Genomic DNA, 17153 nt, shown 5'->3' with positions numbered 1-17153 from the left:
CTTGCACACTTAAACAGGTCACAAACACCTGCATTTAGCTCTTGTTGTGTTACAATGGGTTTATTGTGTGCATTTGTGGTAATATTTTATTTAAAAAAGCTCTTAAACAAGAATAAATTCGTTTGTTTTGAGCTGGACACTGTACGCGCTGATCGGAGGCGGTGATTTCAGATAGGCAGCTGCAAATATTTCATTTTCACACAAACAGTTCAAAAACATCTTAATTTAGCTCTTGGTGTGTTCTAATTGGTTGATTGTGTGATATCGCTGTAATAATTTATTTTTAAAAGCTTTAAAACAGGAATAAATTCGTTTTCTCTGAGCTCTTTACTCCAGACGCTCGTGGTCACAGCGGTGATTCATCTCTCCTATTTCTCACGTATCTCTGGCCAGAAATTATTTATCCATGAGCCCTGAACCGGTAATAATCAGATATGTTGGTTTAGCTTGTCAGTGTGAATTAAATCTAAGTATTTGTTTGTATTTTTAACCGATTTAAAAGTGAAAGTAAAAGTCCGGTAACTGAACCTGTAGGGGCGCAATTTCTCTCAGACAATGGAAGTCTAAGCACACACACTCAAACAGAGGGACAGAGTGAGATGAGATGTCTGACAGTTTTTTTTAATTTTCTGTTATCCATACAGTGTTGTAAAGTCGTGAAACTATGCATATTTCCTCAGAATGACTTTTTCATCTGTATGAAAAAATTCTTTGACGTGTTTGGAAGCTGCAATTTAAAAATACAATAATGATTCCCTTTGTAAGGTCATTTAAAAAAATCACCACGGCAAAACCATTCAAGCTATCCAAAATCCATTCACAATTTAAGTTCCTATCAGAAATACTGATGTGTGTTCAGAGTTTTGTGAAATTCTAAGTATGTTATTTGCCTCAAAATCACCTGAGAAGTATTCCAGTTTGACATGTTGCCACGCCAACAATTTTTTAGATATCAATATCCCCCTTGCAGATTTATATCGGCTGTGTTTTAACATTATTCTGATGAAGTTTGAAGCAAATCGAGTAATAATAAGATGCTGAATTCAAATCATTTTGAAAATGACACACTTCCTTCTGCCAGTTGGTGGCGCTATAACTTTGACTCCTAATAGTCACATATATGCGATCGACATCATACAACGAATAATCTGATGAAGTTTGATTAAAATCAGGAAATGTATGTGGATGGTATTAGACACTTCCTGTTTCTAATTTCTCGCCATAATTTCAACGCCTCGCCACGAGCAAACCGTTCGAGATATCAAAAATCCCCTGGCAATTTTTCATCCCCAGTGTCTTGAGATCATGTTGACCGAGTTTGGCGGCAATCGAGAAAAAAACCTATGACAAGTATTTCAAATTCCAGAGCATGCGCTTTTTACATAACTCTAAATAGCTGACTTCCTGTTGGGTGGAGCCTATGACATGCAATACGAAAGTTGTTCGGCACGATGAGATCTATATGTGTACTGAGTTTCATATGAATATGTGCAAGTATGTGTGAGCTATACATCAACATTTATAACTGTGATCCAGGGGGCGCCGTAGAGCCCCTGTGCCACGCCCAGGTCTCAGCCTCTGCAGGCTCCTAAAGGCCACAGATTCCAAAGTGTGCGCAAATTTTCAAGAGTTTTTGAGTATGTTAAGGACCCCAAAAGCCCCCACAACTTTGACGAAAAATTTGAATACTAAACCCTAAATAGCCAACTTCCTGTTGGGCGGAGCCCATGATATGCAATACAAAAGTTGTTTGTATTGATGAGTTCTATATGTGTACCGAGTTTCATACGTCTACGAGCAAGAATGTATGATATATGGCCCTCCATATTCCAGGGGGCGCTGTAGAGCCCCTGTGCCACGCCCGTGTATCAGTCTCTGCCCGGCCCTAATGGCCGCAGGTTCCAATCTGTGTGCCAATTTTCAAGACTTTTTAAGCACGTTAAGGGCCCCAAAAGCCCCCGAGACGTTGGAAAAAAATAATAATAATAATAATAATAATAATAATAATAATAAAAAATAATCCTAAGGAAAACAATAGGCCTCTCGCCCATTGGGCTTGAGCCCTAATAATAATAATAATAATAATAATAATAATAATAATAAACGGAGCAATTCCAAGAGGGTCCTCACACCATCGGTGCTCGGGCCCTAATTATACCATTTATAAATCAGAGCAGTATTTGTCAAACATAAAAAACAAAGCTGACAGGCTGTACCTGTTATAGGAGCAGGATCTGGTTTAGAGGCATGCCGTGTTGGATTTAGGGGACTGGGAGGTTTGGGAGCAAGAGGTGGAGGTGCTTTCACTGGTTTGGTTGGAAGCTCCACACATGGCAGACTCATATCCGTTTCACTGATGCGGAGCTTCACCGTGCCCTGAGTCTCTAAAACTGATGTGCCATCTGCACTGCTGTCGGACGCTAGGTTTGGCTGCTCTTTCTCTTTTGGCTTTTGTCGTCTCTTCACTGTGTCCGATTCTTTAAGGTTGAACTCTGGAACTTCAGGAGTTTGGACTGGTTTGTCTTTCTCTGGCAACTCGGAAGTGGTCTCTGACTTAAGAGGCCCGCCAACTTTGGGCCTCTGTTTGATTGTGAGGTTGCCTTCCTCTGCAAAAGGGATGCACTCACTAGAGCTGTTCTGAGGCGAGGATGAGCTCTCCAGGCCTGAATCCTTTGTTGCATCCTCTTCTTCTGAGTCAGACTTTGTCGCTCTACCGGTATCTGCATTGGAGGATACTGGGCTGGATGCACTCTGACTCAGAGGTCTGCGTCTGGACCCTTCGTTGGTAACAGCTGCAGAGGTTTCCGGAAGGCGCGTAGGACTGGACTGAGGTAGGACTGTTTCTAATGCAGCTGCTATACTCTTTACAATCCCGGATCGGCTATTCTCAGCTGCTCCAGAAGGTGATGCTGGAGTGTCAGAGACAGTTTCAGCACTAGTGCTACTGCTGCTGACGGAGCTAAGGCGTTTGGGTGGTGGTGGAGGAGGCCCTTTACGTCGACTCCTAATGGCAAAAGAGTGGCTTCGGCTGACGGACTGCTCGGAGGTAGACCGAAGACGTGCCTGCTGGCCACGGGTAGGCTTGCGGCTCAGTGTGGCATAAGAAGGCATACTGGCTAGCTGAGCTGCTTCATCATCCTCTTCATCTGGTTCACCATCCGACAAAGCATACCGGGACAGACTCTGTGTGCGCTTCTTAGCCACGTTAGGAGAGTGACGGTCAAGCGTGGCACTGTTATACTGTGAACGTAGATAATTAAGGGTTTTGTGAGCAGGAGAGCCTTGTGGAGAAAGAGCAGAGCTCAGTTTCGGTTTGGCAGGCACCGTGGGGTATGTAAAGCCTGCGGATGCACTGAATGGCAGCTGCTGGGGAAGCGTAGGATGTGGGACCTGGTCACGGCCTTCTGGGATGTTTCGCTCTTTAGCAGGACTGCTGTCTGGGCTCGTTAAACTCTCTCGGGAGCGGCTATCTGGGGTCGCAGCGGAAGTGGAGGATGAGGTGCTGGGGGGCTCCTGAGAACGTCCCGAGCCTCGAGAACGTGTGTCAATGCTCTCCTGACTGGAAGACATTCCTACTGCATTCTTGATGGCCAGCCCTTCCTGACAGCCACTGTAGTGGGAGGACATGGCACTCTGGAGCTCAGTGCTCAGCTCGCTGTCCTGGAAAGTCATCATCCTGGGCGTGTGGGGTGAGGGGAGGTCGCCGCTCTCGGGAGGCGGCTCAATAGTGACCAGGTCCAGGGCTGCGGGGGTTTTGCGCCGCAGTGTGCCCTGCCCAGATTGCGCCTGCAGAAGAGCCTTGTGAATATCACACAATTTCTTCACTGCAAGCATTATTTTCTTCTGATGGCCTGTCAGAGACACACACACATTCACCAACTTAACACAAATTGAATTTATAATGAATATGCCACACATTAATTTAACACAGGATAAACTTCACTGTATGTATGTATGTGTGTGTATATATATATGTGTGTGTGTGTGTGTGTGTGTGTGTGTGTGTGTGTATATACATATATACACACAGTTGGTGATAAATCACATGAATTATATAATAATGTTGTATCAATGAAAATTTCCCACCAGTCCCACCAGAAAAAAAAAAAAAAACGCAGTCTGAAGCTGCTCAATTTTTAGCCGATCTTACTTGTCTCCGTCTACTCAATCGTGGTAATGTCAGTGCCCAAAAAAATGTTATAATGTTATTTCACATCAAGAAATGAAGGATCGGATGATGATGTTACTAAAGAGGAGGAGTCAGATGACCGTCTGTTATTTGCACAGATGCACTGCGCTCGCTCTTTTTAACTACAAGGTACGCTATTCACGCTATCCAAACAAACGAGGGGTGATCAAAAGTTCAGAGACTATGCACATCATGATAAACAACAGAAAACTGTCCTCTTCAGAGTAACGTTAGTCTGTTTGTGTAATGATGCAGTATAGTGCTCCTGACAGACAGCGATCATTAAGTAGAAGTGAAAGCAGTCTCTTTAAACAAAATCATGGCAATCAGCCAACTTCAAGCTATGGACAAAAAAAGGTAAAATTTCACCATGTGTTGGGTTTTCCTAGATCGAGTCTGATCAGCATCTTGATATGCCACACTTGTGGAGGTGGATGGATTATCTTGGCTTAGGAGAAGTGCTCACTAACACAGATTTGTGAACAATATTTGAGAGAAATAGGCCTTTTGTGTACATAGAAAAAGTGTTAGATCTTTGAGTTCAGCTCATGAAAAATTATGGCAGAAACAAAAGTGTTGGGTTTATAATTTTGTTCAGTGTATAAACTACAACCACCACAATGTAGTTTAATTCCATGTTTAGGTTAAACTCACCTAGTTTGATGATGCCAATCTCCTGTAAGTCTTCCCATGTGAGATCTCGGACAATATTTATGGAGTCATAGCCATTCTCAGAGAGTTTCTTATGATACTGAGGCATACCTATGGCGCTCAGCCACTCCCCAAGATCCTGCTAAGAGACAAGTTTAACTGTGAGTGAACCGAAGATAACACCATAGATACAAGTATATGCATAATATAAGGTATAGTGACTTACTGGTGTGTACTCTGGGAGCCATTCTGGAATGCTGAGGTTTCCAATCTCCAGAGAAATTTTCTTACGGTGACCTGGTTTAGTCACACCAATAGCTGTGAGATCCTGAAAAAAATGGTACACAAAAAATTTACCTACATCAACTTTTATCTGGAGCAACAAGAATGAGAGGCACTTCTCTTCAAAGCAACCAAACATTGGTTCTCTGAACGTACCTCTGGAGTCATTCTGCTGATGGTAGGTACATCATAGCCAGCGTTGAGGAAATTTACAGTGTACTGCTCCAACTGAAACTCACTCAGCCACTGATAGATGGCCTCAGCATCCTGACAATGATAAAAGACATGAGACATGACCGGTAGCAGAGAGAATCCAGGATATTTTAATAGTAAGGTACTTTATGACAGAATCTGAATTTTACTGAATTTTACAAAACAGATTTATATTTTTACAATACAAAATGAATAGGCCATATCAAAATATTATCAGGTCTATCTTAGTCATAGCTGTAATAATGTTTCCTGACCTTGCCCTCCAGCAGCTGTTGAGGATGCACAAACTGTTGAGAGAAACCCTGCTCTCCTGGCCTCTGTGTGGGCAGCACAGGTCTGTGAGGAACTCCTTCAAAACAACATTTATACGCATGTTATATATGCACAAATATTCACTTGATGGTATTTTCAGTGTCTTTGAATCAGCTGGTGTTTTTCCGTTTTTTAAGTTGAAGTTATCCTCACACAGATGTCCTATCAGAGGAACTTTGATATAGTTTGATATTTTATCTAATGCAGTAATGTTCATTTATTTTACGTGTCCAAATACTATCTCTGTAAGCTGCACACAGATGCACACATTACCTGTGGGTGTGTCTGGATGTTTGTTATCATCCGGCTGCAGGAAATCCACAACCGAAGGTGATGCCTGTATAAAATAAGATGAGATGTCAAAAGAAACCTTAGCAATAAAACTTAAGTTACCATTGGAACAACAAATGTATGGCTGAAGCTAAAATCGTTCAACTAAAACGTCAGGCACCACAGGTCCATTAAGGTCTGATGAAGATTTGTAGACTTCTAAACATTGCAAAGTGGGAATTTAACAACCTGCATGTATTTTTGGAGCTGTTATGTACCAACATTTCTTCTACATATCAGGTATGAATCCTTAGAATCAATTCAAACATTATTAGTGTACAAATTATGTCTTAAAACACAGATTATTTATACACCAAACAAAACATTTTACCCGCTAAAATAGCAACATTACACTGCAAGATGATCACCATAATGGTCTTAAAAATTTCATTTCAATTTAATTTCTCTTTATCCAAATGAAGCACCTGTTAAACTACTGAGACTGACCTAGAAATCCAATTTTTCACTGTCATTTTTTAATAGGAACTCTGAAAGTCGTGTTTCTTTCAAAGCATCATCCTTGTGACTGAACAGAGCACTCTTTGAGTGAATTGTTACCTTGCTGGTGTCGGGGCTGGTGTTGTTTTGATGCAGTCCATTGGGGGCACTGTTGCTTTCTGTGCTCTGGCCACTGCCTGCACTGCGGGTGCTGCCAACACTGCCAGTGCTGCCCACACTGTTCCTGTCCCCAGCTGCAAGAGAGACAGAGCCATTAGACCAGAGAGTGACTGCAATCATAATGTGACCCCGATTATGCCATCACAGCAGCCGTCTGCACTGCCATGCCAGAGTGCCACCCCACAGCTGTGAGGACACTGTACCCTCTGTGCCAAGGGGCTGGATTTCTCCTTAAGCAGCAGGCAGGATGGGATGGGGGTAGCAGGGCAAAGCCACAGGCATGTGGTGATGGGGTTTACAGAAGACAGCACACAACCTACAGTACGTTCTGCTACAGGAGTGAGAGGGTTCGCTGTACGCTAACAGGGGGTTAACATCTAGAGCAAACACCAACTTTGTCTGTGTGGCGTTCTGATAGACCAGCCAATCAGAGGGTCTGTCTGCAGCAGGGAGGGGGTGACAGCCAGTAGGGGGCGCAGGGGAGGAGCGTTTCAGAGGAGGGGAGTGCAGCGGTTCTTACCAGCGCAGGAGTTCCGCAAAACCCACACGTCCTCCAAACTGGGGATCATGTGCTGGGACAGACTGCTGGGAGGCCCACCTAGCGGACACAAACACTTTTTGGGCCACTTATCCTCAGTCTTGTGGGCGGGAAATAAGGGTGTGTGAATCCCAAATCAGGGGCTTCTGATGAGTGTGTGCCACTGCATGGTGCCAATGACTGTCGATAACTAATGATATAAAGATGAATCTTTTGGTTTACATCCATAAAGTGTACTTATTTAAAAACCGCAATACCACATGGTTATTTAATATATAAACCATTTGTATAAGCAAAATGTTATATTTTTTGTGATCTAAATCATTACAGATTAGTCTTGATTAAACAGTGGTAAGCTTATAGTATTATGAGCATACCTATTGCATTCATACCCATTGTGTGATGTACTAGATCATGTGTAGCGAGGATACCCATGTACTCATTCACAGGTGTGCTAGAGAGTTCAGAAAAGTGATTTCAGACCAACTGATTTCTGATGTTGAATGCATTTAAATATCCTACTGACCTAACACTGTAGGATGTTGTAAGAAAATGCCCCAAAACAACGATTCAAACTCTGCTGCATTATACCAAAATGAACAGACCACAGCTGAAATCTCATCTGCTTTCTTTAGCCTTTCCATTTGATTCCTTTCCAAGTTACTTGAAACATAAGATCATTTAGTCAAAAGTATTCATAAAATGCATTCAGTGCATCCGCAAAAGTGATGCAGAGTGTAACGAAATAAGAGTGTCTTGAAAATATAAACCGATGAGTTCAAAGGAGATGCATTTGAAAGGCATTTTAAATACAAGAGTCTCATTTGTGATTGGACTACTGAAAACATCTTAATACCAGGTAGAAATGGATGAGAAAGCACTCTTAGAGGGGGGCACGAGTGCGTATACCTGGGTTGGTGCTCAGACCGTTGGCGTGGGGGAGGACCAGGTGTGGGTTAGTGTTGTACAGAGTGTAGGAGTCGTCAGTTTGAGAGGTCCCGCCCCCGCTCAGATTCAAGCTGGGACTGAGGGCGGACCTGGAGGGCAGTTGCTGCTTATGGGTGGGCAGAGAGGCGTGTCGTGACAGGGTGCCCCCTACAGGACAACACACACATGACAGGAGCAGAGGGTTAATGCAAGCGGATGGAGGTTAGAGATGGACATTTATTACATGGGAAGCAGTGGAATGGAAGAAATCGACACATCCAGGTTATATTTGTCAGAATGTTACTGATACAATAAAGGAAACAATGTTATTAATAGCTGTAATCAATCAAACAAAAAAATATAAAGCCTGTGAAGCTTCAAAAATTTGGTCAACCTGTTAAAATTTAGGGGTGTAAATTATATGGTTCGTCACGATATCGATATCAATGCTCATACCCAGCGATACAATATTTTTCGATACCTCAAAAAAATATACAATTCGATCCGATACAGGGGTATATCGATCGATATATATCGATATTTAGATTTTATATATCTATTTTAAACAACCATATTCAATCTTATTAACTCACAAATGCAACCAAAATATATAACAAGAACATTTATCTGAGATTTTTACATTCTGTTCCTCAGTTAGGACATTCACAACAAAAAAATAGGCCTACACCTTTTTTTTATAATAAAGAAAATAAACTATTGAAAACTATTCTGGCTGCTACTATGGGCTCAGTGCTAAAAATCTTTTCTACAGAAACCAAATTACAAGCAATAGCAGAAAATAAATAAAATACAACAAAGACATACGTTCAATAAACAGTGCTTTTCAGGTTTTTCAGCTCAGTCTAAAATAAATTTCCAGGTATGCTACAGAAATGTAAGGCTAATCCCATGTAAAATAACTGCACAGTCTTCACTGTATAAATTAAATATAGATTAATCATTTTTGATGTTACAACGCTTATTTAGTCAGGAGCAGTGAGCACTTGTATTTTTCTTTGACAGCATTATGTATTATTATTTTGCTTTCACTTTAAGAACAAAGCACGGATTTAATATACTGATACACATGCCTTTTCTTTCTCAGCTGTTTAAGTTAAGACATATGTCTAACCGAATGTGTTTACTAGGATATTCGTCAAAACGTGCATTTTGATTGAATTTTGTCTGTATTTATTTATACATGCACAAAAAAGCAAAAGATTTAGGATTTGCATGGTCTAGACGTGGCTCTCTGTGTGCCAGCTTGCGCTTAGACGTGTGCGCTGAAACTTATGTTACGCCAACAATCCCGAGCATCATTTATACTTCACCTTGTGCATTCGGGCAGGGGCAGTCCTTATCTCAAGTCCAGATACATGAGTTTGAGCGAGAATACACACATTGGCAATAATGCATAGACGGACATTATGTGAAAATGTGGACAGTTCAGAATGGTGCCTTTACTTTATACTACAGATTTAGATATTTTACTTGTGGCAAAATATCGTATCGATCAATATCGATTAATCATTACACCCCTACTAAAATTCAGGTTATTATTGTACCTGAGCGTCGGTTGATGACCTCAACTATGGAGGGAGGGAAGTAGCCGATTCGGTCCATTCCCCTCTGGGTGTCATGAATGTGGCCCTTCCAGCGTCCATCCACATGCTGCTCTATCACCTGCCAATCACAACACAGCATTGACGTCACAGTGATCTCACCCAAACTGCTACAAACCCAACCCGTTTTTCACGTCCTTGACAATCAGTCAAAACAGAGGAGGAGGTCAGGAATTCAGAGACAATCCATGATCTGAAAGCTTTTGAAAGTTATATAACATAACCCCAGCCGCCCACCCTAAGCAAACAACACATAAAGCATATAATAGCTTCAGGCCCAACAACAAAACAGCAGCGAGAACATTCAGTTGATGAAATAAATCTCTAAACCCACCAGTAAACGACCCTTGCACTGTACTCGTACTCTCCCTACAACTTCCTTTGAAAGAATGCTGCATGAAAATGTATTTTGGATTGAGTTCACAAATAAACAATTGTGAGTTTATCTTTAGCGGCCTACAAGGCGATAAACAAAGAACTCGTTGAAGGAGAAAAAGAGAAAAAGCTGGCCTTGGTTAAAGTGAAACTGCTTCTGAACCATTAGTTGAATATACTTGCTAGGTACTCAGGGCTTTGGTAAAGTGCTTTAAGGGGTCATATGATGCGATTTCAATTTTCCCTTTCTCTTTGGAGTGTTACAAGCTCTTGTTGCATAAAGAAGATCTGTAAAGTTGCAAAGACTAAAGTTTCAGATCTAAATAGATATTCTTTATAAAAGTTAAGACTTGTCCACACCCTCCTAAAACGGCTTGTCTATGTCACTATGTGGGAAGATTTGCATAACGTCACCCAAATGTTCATGCAAAGAAAGAAGGCGTAACTTTTATTCTCTTTGTTGGAAGAGAAAGCCATGTCGTGGAGACGCTGTGTGTTTTGTTGTGAAAGCAAAACTACTTTGGTCTTCCAAAAGAGGACACGACAAGAATTCAGTGGTTAAGTTGTATTTCAACACTGTTCCAGAACAGTTCAACCCAACTATTCAGAGGTGCATTTTACGGATGACGAGGACCATTTTCCTGAAGGAGAAGCCTACAATCCTGGTGTCTGTTCCAGTGCAATTCCAACTTTGCAAGGACAGTCTGGCTCTTTTGACTCACAGTCTGTAAGTACGTTTTTATATTTAAAGAATTTTCCAGTGATGATTCAAACACGAGTTTTAAGCAGAGTAAAGTACACTTTTTGTTTGTCATTTCTGCAATCACAAATGCAGACATGGTTTTATGTTTACGCAATGCGTAAAAAGACAGTATAAGTCATTATAATCAGTAATTATGGATGCAACTGGTATTCCTTGTTTTGTCTCGTCACGCCAAAAGACGGCATCACAGTACGGTAAGGGTCGTAATATTTCTGTCACACGCTTGAGGAATTCGGCCAATCACAATGCACTGGATAGCTGGCCAATCAGAGCACACCTTGCTTTTCAGACCGATGAGCTTCATAAAAATCAACACATTTCAGAAAAGCGGGGCATAGAGGAGCAAAATAGTGTACATTATATGGAAAGTAATGTGTTTCTTAAACCTTAAACTGCATAAACACATTCCATTACACCAAATAATGTTCTTTTTGGCAACATCATATGAGCCCTTTAAGAGAAAGTTGACTGTGAAGAGGTTTAATGAGTCATGTAAGCAGTCGCACCGTGATGACGTCACCGGCGCGTATGGTGAGGGCCGTGGGGTCGTGAAGATTCCAGAAGTCTTTCAGAGCTCTGACCTGAAGAACTCCTGTAGCTTCTGAGAACACACACACACACACACACACACACACATATATCTGTTGAATCAAAACACCAGAAATTCACAGTTCAGAGAGATACCATAAACTGTACATTACAATACATTGTTAAAACTCATGAAACTGTCCAGCTCAAAAATATAAAAAAAACACTATTATAATATTAAAGCTGCGGTCGGTAACTTTTGACGCTCTAGCGGTTAATAAACAGAACTGCTTGCGTCTTGCGGAAGAACATCGTAGCCGGAACTACTTCTCTCTGTTTATGTCTATGAAGAATCACAAAGGTACTGGGTTACTCCGCCGCGGTACCCCCGAAGCAATCTAAAATAGTCCGAATATAAACACTTATTATAGGTGCACCCTAGTGATTCAGGACAAGCTAAAAACACGGTTTGGAAAATGGATTCATGGTGTACTCGCTTATTATATACATTTTGTAAATTTTGAACAGAAAAATAGTTACGGACCGCAGCTCTGATTGGTTATTTTTTACCGGGAGCAATGGAGTTTCTGCAAATGGTAATAGGACACTGGGAGGAGCCAGAGGAGCTTGATTTTTAATTTTTTTTCCACAGATTATCTGTCTCATATTCTACTGTCAGGACATAAAGACAGGTTTAACAAATATGTAAAAAAAAAATTTTTTTTACAAAAGTTACCTACTGCAGCTTTAAATTATTTAACTTTTACTGTAATGTATAGTGCTTGATTTTCTTAAAAGAATTTCAAGTACTTTTCCCCATTATATTTTTTATGAAAATTTGTTTAACAAAATTATTATAAGCATGCAAATGCAAAAAAATGTATAACTTAATATTCCTAAAAATAGTTTAGTAAGGTCGTGCCATCTGAAACTCTCCAGCGTGTAATTTCTGTGATTTTATTCCAGTGAAAGGAATGTGCTGACACACGGACACACAGCAGGCTCAATGAATCAATAATTAACTCTATGAGTCTGTCAGAGGTTTAGGGAAGCGTGGTGGCACACATACACAGAGCGGCGCTGGTTAAAGCAGACGGGCTGTCTGTGCTCATTGTGATAAGAGCTGTCTGTTTACTGCCTGAGTGCAAAGACACCACAAGCAGAATTAGTGTCTCATATCGACATTCACTTCAAATATTTATTTATATCCACCCCTACAAAATGGCAATAAATACTGCAGATGTTACAGAATGCATGGAGAACATTATTGAACATTATTGTCACTGTTAATAGTTCACATATGACATCAGCTCTTGTGGGCGGGGCCCTGTCTTATGTTTCACAGAAGGGCCCCACCGATTCATGGTATGCATCTGCACACAAACACACACAGGAGATGTCTTTTGTCTCTTTCATGGACTCAGAACTGGCCAGAGAAAGCAGCAGGTTATATAATCCTAAGTTTAAATGGCTGCTTACTAAATGACTTCGCTTAAATGTCTCCCATAACCACTGACAAACCAAAGAAGGGTCATTCCCAAACACACACAAACACACTTCACCATGTACATACTCACATATACTGTATACATGCAGTATGAACACACACACACTGTAAGACACAAATACACACACTACAGTTCACAAGACAGCTTAAGTACAGTCTTAAAATACATGTCAGATTGCATCTCACCTCGTAAGAGCTGCTTAATGTCTTTGCTGGCGTGGCATGCAGTGAACTGGTTGACGATGTCCAGGGCTGTTTGATTGTAAGTGTTACGGATATTGACATCAATCCCATTCTGCCATCATATGAAACAAACATTAGACTGGATAAATGCTGTCTGTTCATTAGCAGAAGCACAGTCAGTGTGGATAAAAGACATAAACATATTAGTAAAAAGCCACTTTAGTGTCAGAAAGGTTGGCGACCACTAGAGTCGAGTCCAAAACACAGATGAACTTACATCCAGGAGTAGCCGCACTACCTCTGTCTTCCCATAGAGGGCAGCCTCATGGAGCGCTGTGCCAGCTTTAGTGGTTCTGTTGATGTCAATACCTGCTTTCAGAAGAAGCCTGGAGACCCAGAGAGATGGAAACTCAATGAATGGACTGGCGTCAGGAGCCTACTACTCTTTAGCGTTCTGTGTTATATTTACATACTGAAGGGCCTGTAATACACACAGACTTGTGGAATTTACACACACACACACACACACACACACACACACACATCAGGTGGAATCAGAGAAACTCTGATGGAATGGAATGCTGGATGGAATTTCAGTGCTGCACTGGAAATGCCAGGCATTAGGATGGGATCTGTTAGTGTGACAGCCGTAGTAAAACACACACACACACACACACACACACAGGCTTGTCATTACTGTGCAAACTAAAAACGAATCACACTGCACAAGTGTGAAAATTATCTACACTAACTTTACTTTGATACAATATTTAAATAAGCCTATCTAAAATGCTATTTAATAAATCTATTAAATATAATATACTGCCATTGTATTATATAAAATGTTTAATTTGAATATTAACAAAATTTTTACCCTACAAATTGAGAATGTCTGTGTCTGTGGAAGCCTAATTCTACCTATTATAAAATGTATTAACCAAAGCATGATTTATGGCAAAAAGTCAGAAATATTACATAAAACGTCATATTGACAACACAAAAGTTTGACTTAATGCCATAATTATTTACTTTTTATCTCATCATTACAATTTACAAAAGATTTTTCTTTCTTATGTGGCAGAAATGGGCTTCTATACAAAATTTATTTTATAATGACACAATTGTACAAATTGTATCTATTGTACTTCATTTGAATAATGTATTATTTATTTTGTTTGATTCTGGTATGAATGTGATTTTACCCCCGTTTTGTGTGATTCACTCCCACAGTCTTTGTCAAAACTGTCAATCTCTTTGAACAGAGCTCAACGATATTATAATAAAGAGTTTGATCTGATACAGGAAGTGAAGCACCAAAATGAGAGTGATGAGGCGCAGCAGTATTTAATCCACTCAGATATGATTTATTATTTGAATGCGGCAACACATTTTCTTTTTTTGGAGTAAGGTCATAAAAGCATAAGCATAAACCAGTCGACACAGGTAGTCTTTTCTTGCCTCGAACCCCCATTTTTTCAAAACACAAAAACCTACTCAACTATAGTCAAAGAGTACTTCAAATTTAAAGAAATGGTTCAGAGAGTATTACAGCTCTGGTAAGGTGTCACCTGACTAGCTTTTAATGAAATAATATCCAATGCATCTGTCATTTTCTACTGAAGAAAAGGATCAATACACTATTTTTTTTATGTAGGGTTGGAGCTAAACTCTGCAGGACAGGACTAGGACCAAACTGGTCTACCCCTGACTAAGAGTGTTGTGAAGTGTTAATCAAGCATGTTGTGATGCAAGTTTGTTGAGAAGCATCACATAAACGCATTGTGAAACTCACACACAAAGTGAAACAGAAGATAACCGTCGGAGAGACAGGACAGCCTGACACAGCTGAGACTGATGCCTACAGGGGTGCTACACACACAAGAGGGTTTCAAGAGCTCACCGGATGACGTCCTTGTGTCCGTTGCGTGCAGCGAGATGAAGAGGAGTGTTACAGTTTGAGTCTGACCCGTCTCTCCGATCGCCCTCTAACAGAGACGCAACCATATTACTGCTCAACAACAGCTGCGCCACCTACCAAAGAGAAGGAGATCATGGCATTGGGAACTTAAAGAAAAGAGAAGTGTGTAGTACTAAAGTGACTTAAGCTAAAATTAATCGCAGAGAGTAGAAATAATAAAAAATTAATTAATTAGCAAGCATTACGAAAGCACAGCAAAATTACTAAAACTTAGACTAAAATTTAAATAAAAGCCAAAAAATGAGTAAATAGTGTAACAGTGTATAAATATTTCTAAAATAACACTGTTTTGCACCAATTGTATCGCATTTGATCAATTACTTAATTAGGCAACTCTATTACTAAGACATTCCTAACGCACAAGCAACAAAGGGTTAAACAAATCAGAACATATGCTACAAACGCTTCTGCTAATGCCATGTTCAGTTTTAATACTGAACTGAACTGAGAGCAAGATTTCTGAATGAAAGCGTTGAGACTGAAAAGGAAAAGGCGGCAAGACGAGAGAGTTATGAAAACACACACACACACACACACACACACACACACACACACACACAGAGGGCTCTTGGGAAGGTGAGTGTTGGCTCTCAGAGGCCTCACAGGTGAGGATGAGGTCATACTAATAAACATCTGGGCCACATGGTGTGTGTCCACTGGAGTAGAGTCAGTAAAGAGGAGTAGAGTTTGGAAAGCGAGCGTCAGACTTGTACTGGGGACCGTGGGATGGTGTGGAGTGAAGCAAACCGCGTTTCTAATGGTGGACAGAAATGGTTTTTTTTATAAAGTGCCCCTATTATGCCATTTTTAAGGTTCCTAATATTGTTCTGGGAGTCTCCTACAACAGGATTACATATATGCAAGGTCAAAAAACACTTTAGTTTTCTCAAAATATGCATTTAATATCACCTGATTGTCCAGTGATTATCAAATTATTCTTTCCAAGCAGTTCAAAGATTCAGTCTCTCTAAGCCCCTCCTTTCCGTGAGCCTGCTCTGCTCTGATTGGTCAGACGGCCCAGTCTGTTGTGATTGGTCTACCGCATACAACACGTGTTGGAAACGAAGCGCTTATTTCAATTTTTCTGTATTTTGAACGCTCCTTAGACAATATAAACATCTTTTACTTATCCTACTTACAGGTTGTGATTCAGTGGAGCAGTTGGTCCAAATAAACAGGATACTGAAGCGTCTTTCAACAGCAAGTGTTTTGTAAATCCTGCGTTGAATTCCCCGCGATTAGAGAAGCAGTCGTCAGTTTAATGACGTGTTTGAGGGCGGGAATTATGCAAATGTATTACCCAGCGACATTTAGCCATCACGGATTAGATATTGAAGTCATTGTCTTCCTTTTTGTGGGAGACAATAACTTTATTTATCGTGCACCTTCTGCTTTACAACTTAGCTGATCGTTTATATTAACAAACAGCTACATTACACACTGCATGAAAGGCAGAATTGGAAATGGCATAATGGGGCACTATAAATCAATGAGGCAAATGACTAAGATGAATGAAAATCAGTCAAACGGCCAGCATACATGGAAAAACATCATGGTTTGTGACTCAACTGTTGTTCAGAAAAGTGGAAAACCGTAATTATAAAGTTACAAACACTGAGTAGATTTGTAAACATGACCGATAAGAATAAAGATAGCATATTTCTATCTGTAATCATAAACATTTATTGAAAGCAATCTAAAGTAGATCATGCTGAAGACCGCTTCACTGGTGAGGCACACCCTGAGCAGACAGTACTGAGTGGATGTCTTCCACGTCAGCACACACATAGGAGGAGAAAGAAAGACTTTATCCAGTTGCTTCAGCCGCACCCTGATACCTTCATACAGCAGCTGATTAAATACCACACATACGCACACTGCCTTTAAACACACCTCCAGAAGACCTAAATACACAGCAGCAGTGAAATCACACACCACTGGGCCTGTGTGTGCGAGAACACGCAAAACAAAACAGCTACTGAAATCTGAGCTCTTATTCACCTGGTAAATCAATGACACACAAAGACAGACGGGAAAACAAATCACAGTCAGGACAGAGGAGAGGGAGATGAGACTTTTGTAGCATACAGCATGTAACTTGTTTTTTAATGCATTGTAATATTATTTTCATGATAAC

At 40.6% G+C, this 17153-nt stretch overlaps 1 protein-coding gene across 4 annotated transcripts in view; it reads right to left on the bottom strand.

Annotated features, from left to right (window-relative positions):
• Positions 1–17153, bottom strand: part of LOC113052681 (caskin-2-like) — an 84811-nt gene that overhangs the window by 39601 nt on the left and 28057 nt on the right. The window contains exons 7-20 of one of the 4 annotated variants that reach the window (XM_026217094.1): positions 14939–15069; positions 13316–13424; positions 13042–13150; positions 11327–11421; positions 9626–9743; positions 8043–8228; positions 7116–7193; positions 6536–6669; positions 5921–5984; positions 5590–5684; positions 5279–5389; positions 5067–5168; positions 4844–4979; positions 2217–3851 (exon numbers count right to left, since the gene is read on the bottom strand). In XM_026217094.1, coding sequence (XP_026072879.1) covers positions 2217–3851; positions 4844–4979; positions 5067–5168; positions 5279–5389; positions 5590–5684; positions 5921–5984; positions 6536–6669; positions 7116–7193; positions 8043–8228; positions 9626–9743; positions 11327–11421; positions 13042–13150; positions 13316–13424; positions 14939–15069 — 3103 coding nt within the window. Of the gene's footprint in view, positions 1–2216; positions 3852–4843; positions 4983–5066; positions 5169–5278; positions 5390–5589; positions 5685–5920; positions 5985–6535; positions 6670–7115; positions 7194–8042; positions 8229–9625; positions 9744–11326; positions 11422–13041; positions 13151–13315; positions 13425–14938; positions 15070–17153 lie in introns of all 4 variants that reach the window. The other 3 variants (XM_026217087.1, XM_026217101.1, XM_026217110.1) reach the window with 3 other exon arrangements.

This window comes from Carassius auratus, chromosome 3 (genome assembly GCF_003368295.1).
Source record: "Carassius auratus strain Wakin chromosome 3, ASM336829v1, whole genome shotgun sequence".
NCBI lineage: Eukaryota > Metazoa > Chordata > Actinopteri > Cypriniformes > Cyprinidae > Carassius > Carassius auratus.
The sequence above is the reverse complement of the archived record's forward strand: the minus strand, read 5'-3'. Positions and strand labels throughout refer to the sequence as shown.